General features: G+C 33.0%; 1 protein-coding gene across 2 annotated transcripts in view; it reads right to left on the bottom strand.

Moving 5' to 3' along the window:
* Positions 1-3,394: 3,394 nt before the first annotated feature.
* Positions 3,395-12,337, bottom strand: part of DICER1 (dicer 1, ribonuclease III) — a 95,347-nt gene continuing 86,404 nt past the window's right edge. Inside the window, exons 25-27 of one of the 2 annotated variants that reach the window (XM_003756574.4) lie at positions 9,112-9,274; positions 8,941-9,016; positions 3,395-7,895 (exon numbers count right to left, since the gene is read on the bottom strand). In XM_003756574.4, coding sequence (XP_003756622.2) covers positions 7,730-7,895; positions 8,941-9,016; positions 9,112-9,274 — 405 coding nt within the window. In that variant the 3' untranslated portion in view covers positions 3,395-7,729. The remainder of the gene's footprint in view (positions 7,896-8,940; positions 9,017-9,111; positions 9,275-12,337) is intronic. The other variant, XM_023504598.2, reaches the window with a different exon arrangement.

Here is a 12,337-nt window from a genome sequence, read left to right as displayed (position 1 = left end):
TGTGAGAAAATGAGTAATGTAAAATGAAAGTGGAAAGACTGAGTCCAGTTAGGAAGAGCTTTAGAAGATAAACAAAGGAGTTATTTTATACTAGGGACCCAGGACCCAGGAAAGTCATTGGAGTTGAGTGAGTAGGACAGTGACACAGTCAGATGTCACAGTCACTTTAGGAAGATCACTTTAGTAGCTATATGGAAGATGGAATGGAGTTAAGTAGAAACTTGAGCCTGGGAGACTGTTTAGGAAGCCACTGTTATTGTTTTAGGTAATAGGGGCCCTTGGTAGCTCTATATAAGCAGAGAAAAACAGATACAAGAAATGCTGGAGGGGCAGATAGCAAGATTTAGCAACATATTAGCAATATGGTGTGAAAGAAAGTAAGGAGTAAAGGATAAGGCTGAGGTTATATGCCTGGAAGATTAAAAGGATAAAGTTGTCTTCAACAGAAATAGTGGAGTTTGGAAGAGGTGTGGGTTTGGGAAGGGAACAAAATGAGGTTGTGTTTTAGGCATTATAAGCTTGAGATATCTGTGAGATATATTGTTTCCCTTGGTTTAAAAAAAAAATGCCACTAAAAAAGGAAATGGCAAATCACTCCAGTATCTTAGCTAAGAAAACCCTAAGGATAACATGGTCCATGGGATCATGAAGAGCTGCACACTATTAATGACTGAAAAACAACAAAAAAGTATTTTTGAAAGGGAAATGTGTTGTGACTGGATATAGAGGACTTGTCATGGTCCTCACAAGAAAGTACACAACAAGGCAGGTAGATGGCACAGTGAATTAAAAAATCGGTCCTAGAGTCAGGAGGACCGGAGTTCAAATGTGACCTCAGACATTACGGGCTTTATGACCCTGGGTAATCCTGATTGCTTCCAAAAAGAACAAAAATCAAAACAAACAAACAAAAAAAAAAAGTACAAACAAAGGGTAGACTTATTATATTAGGGTCAACACTTTTTGTCATACCAACTAGACAAGTTGCTAAGTAACAGAGCAAAATCAAAATTGAACAGTAATCCACCTATCAACTTAAAATTCTATAACCCCTAAAGGGTTTTTTTCTTCACAAGCTGATGAAGAGCAATTCAGGATGGTAGAATGGAAAAGGCACTTAATTTGGAAAACCAGAGAATCTGGGTTGAATTCTGGCTTTGCCAATAACTATTTGAGTGATCTTGTGCAATTTACTTTCCCCAAGTCTCAGTTTCTTCAATTGCTTGAAAAAAAAATAAAGGTAAAGGGTAGGTAGGATAATGGTTTGGCCTAGATCTCTAAGGTCCATTTTACCTCTATATTTTATGGTCCCATGACAGATGAGGAAACAAGCTCAGGGATCTAATATGACTTGCCCATGATCATGTAATTAGTGTCAGACTCAAGATTTATACACAGTTTCACAGTATAAGTAGGAAGGATTTTTTTAAAATGCTAGTTCAATCCTCACAATTAAAGTGTTGGTTTTTTAAAATAGATCTTTCTGAATATCTCTTGTTTTCAAATTAACAATATTTCCCTGTGAATCCTTCCTCTTTTCCTGTCCAAGAGAGCTATCCCTTCATGAGAATATATATTTTTTAAAATTATTATTATATGTAGTGTTTCACATGCAAAAGGAGAGAGGATAGGGGAGAGAGGTCTCTTCATAGCTCTTTGTTAGATCAAGCTTGAGTTTTATAATTTTATTACATCTGTGTTTGTTTTACAGTAGTTGTGCTTTTTATTTATACTTAACTACCATTTGGAACATCACATTTTCCAAGCCCCCAGCTTCTGGAAATAAGGAATTCTATCCTAGGAATGTTGAGGGGGGTAGGTATTATTGAGTCACTAGCAAATTAATTTTACACATCTACATAAAGAAAAACTCTTAATTGCATAAGAAAAAATAATACCTAAGGATTGTTCACTTCTTGGTTCTTTTGACTCCAGGCACAATGGAATAAGGGATTCTGCTTCAGGCTTCTTTGCTGGCCATGCTTACTTATAGCACTAGTTTTTAGTGAGTTTAGTGTTCTATCTTAAGGGAAAGTCTCTGCCAATCAATCCAAGCCTTATTTAACAATGGATCAGAAAATGTGGACCTTAAATGGATCAAAGTCCAACATTTTCACTTTACAGAGAAAGAAACTGAAGTCCATAAGGCAAGTGACAGGTCTAAGATCATACAGTTAAGCAACAGAACAGCAATTTGGAAGATCTGATTCTAGGGAATCTTTACATCAGATGAAGGATCATAAACCTGTTGCTGAATCTTAACCTACAAAATAAAACATCAGCTTACCTTATGAAGTATTTAATGGGACATGATTTTTATAATTTGTATCACAGATTGATAAATTTTATTATAATAATCTGGGTGTCAAGTCTGGCATACTAGGAAAGCAAACTTAGAGTTAGGAGACCTAAGTTGCAAACCTGTTGTGATACTTAATCTCTCTAAACTTTAGTTTCATCTATAAAATGAAAAGAATACACTTGTCTGCTTGTAGCACAAGACAGAAGATTTTGAAATAAATGCAAACTCATATTACTAATTTCTTTGATAATTACTAAGTAATTGTCATCTGCACCAGATTGAATAAATCATTTTTCAAGAATTAAAGATACCAAGATCATGATTTCAGCTGGAAGAGACTTCAGAGACCATTTAATGCAACCTAAAGTTGTCCAAGAATAATCTTTACAATATCTTCAACAAGTGGTCACATAGCCTGTGCTTTAGTGAAGAGTAGCTTATTATCTTCTGAGACATCTTATCCTATTTCTGGACTTTGACACTCTCAAGAAATCTGAAATTATTTCATCTTCCAAGATTACATAGAGGAAAATTTAGTAATTAGTGCTTTAGAAAATTTAGTAATGAAGTGGCAAAGTAGATAGAACTGGGTATGGAGTCAGGAAGGCCTGAGATCAAAATCAGCCTGAGATACTAATTCTCTGTTTCATTTTCCTCAAATATAAAATGAAAATTCTAATAGCACTTATCTTATAGATCATGTGAGAGAATATTTGTAATAGTACGTAACACAATCCCTAGTATAGAATGGACTCAAAATATTTGATCCTGAAGGATATTCAGGAGCCAATGGAGTTTAATTGAAGAAGGCAGTAACATGGTCAGATCTATACTTTAGGAAGGTCACTCTGATATGTGAATAGAGGATGAACTGGAGTGGAGAAAGACTTTAGTTGCAGAGGCCATCTAGAAGGCTATCCTTATCCTTATCTAATTTAAGTGAGTTTTAGACATAAAATTACCCAGTTTATTGAATCTGCATTAAAAAAAAAAATTTAAAGTGTGAGCTCTTTAAATAAAAACAAAAATATACCTTACTTCAATTCTGAAAATGTTAGCACTTTCAATAAAATAAATAAAAAGGACTCGAAGTGAACAGACCATAACTTTATTGGAGATATACTCAGCTACAATTATTACATTAAAAAAACTATTAAAGGTAATTGTGATCCATAAGGTGCAGACTGCAAATTTCTGCAGCATGATTACAGTATGAATGAATTACATTTTATGTCCCTTAGAGACAGCTGCAGCATGTGATGGTAAATATTTTATTGTCCATCAAATTATATTTGTTATTAATTCTACTTGATTTTAACCATCTTTTACATCAAAACTATTTACAATTTTAAAAAGCCTGCAATTTTCCATTCTTGTTCACAAAACATTTGCGCTTTTTGCTACACAACCTGCTGCTGCAGTGAATATTGAGTGAATTGACAAAGCAATTTAAAATTGTCTGTGGTTGCTGCCCAAGGAAATGGGCTGGGGAAAAAATCGACACAATGAATGATTGAAATGTATTTACAAGTTACCTTTGAAAATTTAATTTTAACAGCTAGTGGAATATATATAATGGCCTACCGCAATGGAAATTTCCCAACATATTGCTACTGGTGTAACCACAATTTTGATAATCATTTTTAATAATAGTCTTGGTCTTAAAATGGCATATCTTACTTAAAAACACTTAATGTACAGTATAAAATAAAGGAATTCATTTGGAAATAAATTCCTGAAAATTAATCAATCAGTGGTTGAAAAATATACACATATGAACATACTTAAAATCACTTTATAAGGTAACAAATATGACAAGTGAATTTCCTTTCTGTAGATATGAAAGCCCCATGAAGATGGATTTTATGTATACTATAAATAGAGGTCTCAGGATCTCAGCTGGGTGGCACCATCTATATGTAAAAGAGCTGAAGACTTAACTCAGCATTCATAGTCTTAAGTCAACTGGGCCTTTCAATGAGTTCTGAGACTGTACTGTGGTTGGCTTAAAATTCTATTATATTCTGTACTCTGAAGTCACAGCATAATTTCCAGTAACAATGCTGAAAGAACAGGCTGTTATGTGAACTGAACAAATAGAACCAGAGTTTCTTGATATTTAAACATGGTGTATTATTTCAGGCGCTTGACTCTTTCAGAAACCAATCTAAGTACACCAGGTATGTGAAATATTGGTTTGTTCAGAGAAAATTACAGGAGTGTCAGAGGTCATTCTAATTTTAATCACTTCACATAACAATAAAAATATAACCAACAATTTAAAAACATAATTAAGAATTTTGTTAACACATCTTTGTTGTATTTTCACAAACAGTAAAAATGCCACAGACATTACAAATGACCTATTTAAGTTGTGCAAGTATATGACACATTGCAGGCATTATAATTATCTTTTTCAAATTCAGTAAATCAAAACAGCAGCAAGGCCAAACCACATTTTTTTCCTCTCTGTTAAGCATATTTTCCTTGAAATGAGGTAAAGCATGGTACCAAGTGCAATGCTTAATTGTGCTACATGAACAGAACAGCGCAAAAAAAAAAAAAAAAAAAAAAAAAAAAAAAAGCTATTAAAAACGCAGCATAGTTAGAACTGTTGAAAGTACAGTATAATAGAAATAAGAAAAAAATTTAAATGTTTGGAGGTTCATGCCAACTAAGCCCCACACAATCCTCTCAGAAGGAATCTGTGCAGATCCTATCCCTCAAGATTAGTTCCAACAGTCTCCTATGACTATTCCTCAAACTATCAGATCTTTAACAGTATTTTCTGTTCAACGCTGAAAACACATGAACAGAAGGGAATACAAGATTCTATTACATGGCAACACAGGGTGATGTCTTAATAGATGGATGCAAAACATTTCAATGAGGTTATACTGGGAAGAAATTTACAAGATCAAAAACATATCAGCAGCAGGAACTATAGTTTAGCAGTCACAAGATACCTATTTCAGATACCTAAGTCATAGTCTCGCCTAGTAACGAGGGGATGATTGAATGCTTCAGAAAGGCAAGATACAAATTAAATTAAGCTCTTTTCCCCCCAACTAAAATGAAATAGCTGTTCATAAAACATTTTGATGGCAGCAGGAAATCTGAACCCCTGAGAATCCTATGACCTAATTCTGTTTTAATATCAACTGAAATGACTTAATTTTTTTTTAATGTTACAAAAGATACTAAGGAATGTTTTCTCCAATGTCATGTCACTTTGAAAACATTTGATCTTAGTGCCAGGAGATAATGGAATTTCTATTAATTTGTTTTAAAAAATTAAGATTTCTATTCATTTCTTTAAAATTATCCTAAAACCTTAATTTTTGGCATCAGTTTTTTTTTAATAAATTACCAAGGGATTGTTGAAATGACTGCCACATATAACCAATGCGAATAGAATTAATATCAATCCTTATTTTAGCAGCTGTAAAAATTTATGGTAATACAGATCAAGTTTGACTTGGTTTTATAGCATGCTATATTTTAGGTTGAGATTTTTTTTTAAATCACCACATTAAAATCACCTTCCTTAAAATTAATTTGTTTTTAAAATTCCTTAAATAATTTAGAATCTCAATTTAAATTTTAAGACATCTGAATCCAATAAATAAGCTTAATTTCCAAGAAGCTTAATCTACCCTGTCACTCAGGCTTCTTTGAAAGCTGGAGCTGACAGTTGTCTTCGTGTGCATGCAAAAAGGGGTTGTTCTCTGGAGCAGTTAAAAGCAAGGAATACAGTATTCAACTGTGAGTTAACACATCAAAAACAGCATTACATGAAGCATCAAGTTCAGACTGATGTGCTGGAAAACATCAAATACCTCTGCTCAGCTTTCTCAAACTTCAAGCATAATTAATGGAGCAAAATTGCAGCAAACCTCTACTGGTATATTGGTGGGAGTACAAAATTGACCCACAGCTTTTTAAAAAGTAAATTAAGAGGTATTATAGTTACAGTGCAAAAAAATTAAAATTTCAAGCATAATACATAAACATAGCACCAAACAGAAAAAAAAAAATGCATGCAAAAGAAAAATAAAAGAACTGAGGTATTTAAGTGAAGAGTGCCTACCAAATCTAATCAAAGAAATTTAGGCCAAAAGCCTACAAATGCAACTTTTTTCCTTCCTCTCCCCTCCCCCCCAAATAGACTGAAACAACAATGAGCTAGTTTCTCTAAATCAATGACCTAAATCACAGGCATCCCAAGTACGGCAGTTTATCTCTAACATCAAACTTTCCTGGCATTTAACAGCAGAGCTTTGGTAGGTGACACACGCATGCAACATTGTGAAAAGCACAGTAAGAAATTCCTATGAGAAGTCTAAGTGTAAAGGTGCTCTGTTTTTTTTTTTAATAAGTAACCAATCAATTATAAAATCTGCAGCATATTTTAGGTGTGATATGTCTAAGGTTATTTTGTTAGAGCAACGGCTTGGCTTCCATGGCAAAATTTTTCCCCATAAACATTCCCTTAATTAGAACTATCTAGCTGGCATTTTCCAATGAAATTAAAGATTTAGCCAAAGACCACTTGTATTTATGGCATTAAAAAAATTCCATAGATTAACCATATTTTCTGTGTTTTCTCTTCAAATAATTTATGTATGTTCACTAATAAGGTAAAGTATTATAATTCAGCTACATTAATGAACTGTAAATATTGAGCTGTTTCATCATATGACACATGATAAAATATAGGGAATGTAAAATAAATTTGTTCTAAAAAGATTAGAAATAAAAAAGTACATCCATGAGGGTTTTACTTTTTAAGGCAAGAACCTTTTCTATGCAAGATCATGTGGCATCAGAAAACTGAAATTTTATTCTAACAGTATGCCAGCCCAGCCATTTCAATTATAAATCCATCCCTAACTAATAAGTGCAATGATTGGGAACGTCATCTGATACTAAGATAACATGGAAATAGAGGACAATACTGACTGGCACACTTATTTTCTCTCATCCCATATCATTCAGTACGGTTTATAAACTGTTTCATGACTGGCACTAGTGCACAGATGGAGGAATTTCAAGATCACACTATAGAAATCTAGCAACTGCTTTAGTTGTATGCTCCCTGGCCTTCTAACACTAAGCAAAGCTGCACTGACAAAAGACCTGATAACAATGGTTTTGGAGACTTGCTCAATGTCATCATTAAAGCACTCTTGTGATTAAGCAAAGCAGAATTGAGGAAAGAAGACAAGATTGTGTTTGCGCAAAAGACTAAAACTACAATTAGTTTCAACATTTTTTATACATGTTAAATGTTTGACTCTGCTACTACTCTGTTTTCAAACAAACTTTAAACTCTGTCTTCAATTTGTTCCTCTCAACATCAACTTTAAAATTCTTTTTAAAATGTGTTTTACTCTCAGTTTTGCTCTTTGTTTCCAAGTGGGCGTCTCAGCTGTTGGGAACCTGAGGCTGATTTGCTTTGAGGCTTCGTAGTGCTCTCCTCGCAGCTGCAGATTTGGCAATCCTGTAGCTCCGGCCAACACCTTTAAACTTTCCCTTCCCAACCACTTCCACAGTAACTCGGACCTTTCCATCATAGGTTCTTTCTGCAGGGCTGAAAAGAAAACCAACATTGCTAATGAGAGGTGCAATCACTTATATTTAGGTCATTGAGGAGACTGCACAAAAGAAAGATTTAATCTTGCCTTGGTTCCTTAGTTCAGCATTAAATGGTAAAAATAAAAAGTGTTGTGGGCAAATGGGCTATTAGACATAAATTACCAAGCGAGGGATTGTTTAAATGATAGAACTCTTCCAAATAAAATTCCTCTGTATTCTGATTTTTGGGTGACTATAAAATTTTACAGTAATACAGACTAATATTGATTTGGTATTAACCCACAATATCTGACTAATACTGAACTATATTAAAATAACTTCCTTTAAAGCCAATTTTTTTTAAATCATTAAAATTAAAATCTCAATTTAAGTTGCATACATTTGTAAACAATAAGTATGTTTAATTTCTCAAAAACTCTCTCTCCCCTTCACTTAGCAATCCATAACAGAGTAAATATTAATATCAAAAATATAAACGTATTTTTATATGGTAAATCTCTGCAAATAAACCAACAGGTATAATTTAATGATGCGTTTTCCTCAGAAAAATCCTACAAAATCAAAGCATCAGAGTTAAAAATCAAGTCTTCTATTATACATGTGGAATTTTAGGCAATTTACTTAATTATTTTGGGCTTCAGTTTCTTCATGAATAAAGTAAAGGGATTATACTAGATAATCATCTAAAGTCCCTTCCAGTGTTAAATCTTATAAATAGAGATATGGTACCATATGATCATACCAATTTTATAAATGAGAAAACCCAGGCTCAGACAGGAGGAGTGTCTTATCCACAAGAATTGTTCATAAAAGCAGAGTCAGAACCAGCACCTGGGGATTCTAACTCTCTTACTTGGTGATCTTTTCAATAATTCATGGAGCCTCTACATGAAAAAGTATCACTAACTCTCTAGGAATCATTAATTATTATTATTATTGGTGTCATTCGGTAAACTATCACATAGGGGAACCACATATCACATAGGGGAACTTAATGACTGCTGAATTGTCCTGAACCTTCATGGGAAGGCTCTTCTTACCTAAATTTGGCAGTTTCTGGTTCCATCTCAAGCAATTCTCTTACAGGAGAACGGGGGACATTAGCAGAAAATTTTTCTACAAGCAGATTGAAAACATAATATGAATAATGTTCCAAGAAATAAATTATATAACAATTCATCATTTCCTGAAAGTAAATAATAAATAAATACCTATTAATGGTCGCATCATTGGATAATAGACTTGCCAAACCATTTCCAATGACATTCCACTATCCATATAAATGGCACCAGCAAGTGATTCAAATATATCTCCCATAGCCTTCGGCACTTCTATATCTTCCTCTTTCTCTTCATCCTCCTCAGATCGTCTAAGCTATTAAAAGAAAGAACAATTATTTCATGGAGCATCAGGGCAAAAGATAATACATTTTTAAAATTAATCTTCTTATAATCATTTTCCTTGAGGTTTCATTTCAGTACAGGTAAGCAATTTTCTCAACATCCCAAACAAAATATAAATATGTTGTACCATATTAAAAAAAAAAAAAAAACAAAGTAGATAATGCAATTTAAAAAACCCATTAAACTAAAATAAGTAAAAAAAAAAAATCTCTTGCTATATAGGGAGACTATTTTTTTTAGAATACTCAGTTATAAAGGTACTTCCAGTTAAAATATGCCTGAAAAGTTATATAGCCCACCTAGATCCTCCATTTCTACTCAAGCAAAAACCTAAAAATCATACTGAATTGAGTAATGGTCAAGTTATCCAATGAAAAATTACATTAAATTATTTTTTTCAACCCCAGAAATGCAAAAAAAACATCAGCCAGAAAGTCACAGGCAATAGTCCCTAAAAGAGCCAACAGCAGGTTAAGTAAGGTTTACATTGTTGTAAACAGGGAAAGAAAAGGTAGTAAGAGAAACATACTAAAAGAAGAAGGAAAAAGGGGGTAGAATGGACTATTTCTTAGAATTAACTGGGAGTGGGTAGGTGAGGGATGAGACAGGTACCAGAAAAATCTCTCTCATATGAACCTTACAAAAGAATGTTGAATATGTATACACACATAGAGTTTGAAGCAGAAATAGATTAAATTCGACCAATAGATTAAATTGGTGAAAGGGGCAAAGGTAGGTTAAAAGGAGAAAAAGCAGTCATAAATAAAACACTTCCAAGTCCTAAAGAGAATATTAAAAGAAAAAAAAAAGAAAGCAAAGAACTGGAAACTAAGTAGATGTCCATCAGCTGGGAAAAGATAAACAAAATCTGAATACATGCATGTAATGAAAAATTATTATATGGTAAGAAATGACAAGACAATTTCAGAGAATCCTGGGAAGAATGAACTGATTTAAAATGAAGTGAGCAAAACCAGGAAACAATAATAAAGTGACAACAACATAAAGAAAAAAGTTTCAACCAACCAAATCTTCAGAATTATGATACAGTATTAAACTCCTCACAGAGATGATGGAGTCAAGGTACAGAAGGAAATGTAGATTTTTGGACAAGGCCATTATATGAATTTGTTTCACTTGACTATGCTTATTTGTTGAAAGAACTCTTCTTCCCCCCAACTTTTCCTGTTTTTAATTAGAGAAAAGATGGAAAAGCTGGGAGGTAATAATAGAAGAGACTACCAGTGGTAACTCCAAAAAAAGCAAAAAAAGAAAGGCCAAGGAAATATTAAAAAAAAAAAAAAAAAACATAGACATATAAGAAGCAATTCAAAAAACAGCATAATCAGAACAATTCATTTTTTAAAATATAAGCTTGAATTTATTATATGCTATCTATCTATATCTATGTCTCTCTCTCTCTGTGTGTATATATATATATATATATATACACACATATATACACACACAAAGAAGCAAGTGGTGAAATCGAGATTCATAGTTTCTTAGACAATTCTTATTTTGGGATCTACTGTACATATGGAAATGCTCATTGTGAGGGGTTTTTAGTTTCAGATTTTTAAAAAAAATTTACATACAAGTTACATATGAAGGAGTTAGATTAAATTTGATCTAAATCATATAATGCCTAAATCAATCAAAATCAACTATCCAATCAAAATTATAGTAATTATCTTCTTTTGATCTCCAAGACAGCCTGCTTCTTTTTTCATTGAATTCAGTTATCTAACTCGGTCTTTTTTTCTCCTCCGCTCCTGCTCTCATATTAGAGGACTTCAACATATATGTTGACAGATATTCCTTCAAAATCATAACTTTACAGTTCCACAATTTACTCATTTCACCTAATCTAGTCTTATGCCCCACCTCAGCAATACACAAAGATAATCCCTCAACCCCTCAGTTCTTTACCAGATCACCATCCATGCACAAGCTATACTCACCTTCCCACCATCTGTAACAAGCTACTTCTGATCCCCCTTAATGGTAGTGTCTTTTCTTTGTTGATTATTTACTATTTATTCTGTATTTAATTTGTTTGTACATAGTTGCTTGCATGTTGTTTCCCCCATTAGACTGAACTTCTGACACAGCAAGGATTGTCTTGTAACTTTCTTTTTATGCCCAGTGCTTAGCATAGTGCCTGACACATCATAAGTACTTAAATGTTTACTGAGTGACTGGCTTACATTAAACAAGCTCATTTTAATTCAATTACTAGTAGGCACAAATCACCACCTTTCATCCTACCAAATTCTCTAACAATTAAAGTCTTGAATGAAACACTCTAAATAATACTGGCACAATACTTAATGTAGTTATGTTGATAATCATTTAAAGTTTTAATTATGAGAAAAGTAAGAATATGAGTTTTAATTAACTTTCATTCAGTATAATGCTATATAACAGAGTGCTGATCCTGATGTGAATGAACTGAAGGACATCACATTTGTGCTTAGTCCTTTTATTTTCCTTGACAAGAAATCGAGGAATGGAAAGGCTCCATTAATGGTAACATCTACTCTTCCCATTTATTAGCCTTTGTATCAAAAGGCCACAGTCTGGACTGATTCTACTGATATAAATGGGAATGCTAGAAACTAACGGTAGGGTAATTAGAAGGATATAAGTTATTTAAGGAGTAAATTTAGTTTTCTTGACTCTTCCAAAAAAAATAAAGGTTAAGCTAAGAGGAAGGACAGAAAATTACTTCATTTATAGCATTAGAAGGTGTATGAAGAACTTGTCAAAAGACTGGAATAGATACAAAAATCTGAGAGACTTTATATTTAGTATCTTTTCCTATTAAAAATTTAAAACAGTAGTCACACCTCAAAGACAAGGGAGGGAATTCACTCCCTTGTGAATCTTATAGTTATTTTAAAAGACTATCAAATGTCGATGCATAAAAACCAAACTAATGATTTTTTTTTTCAAAAAGAGTATCTTCCCTTTCCAACTAGAATCAGAATTGTTTTGCTGATATAAAACAACTAGTATGCAAAGAAAAACT

Source organism: Sarcophilus harrisii, chromosome 2 (assembly GCF_902635505.1).
Source record: "Sarcophilus harrisii chromosome 2, mSarHar1.11, whole genome shotgun sequence".
Lineage (NCBI taxonomy): Eukaryota > Metazoa > Chordata > Mammalia > Dasyuromorphia > Dasyuridae > Sarcophilus > Sarcophilus harrisii.
This window is presented reverse-complemented; position numbering and strand designations above follow the sequence as displayed.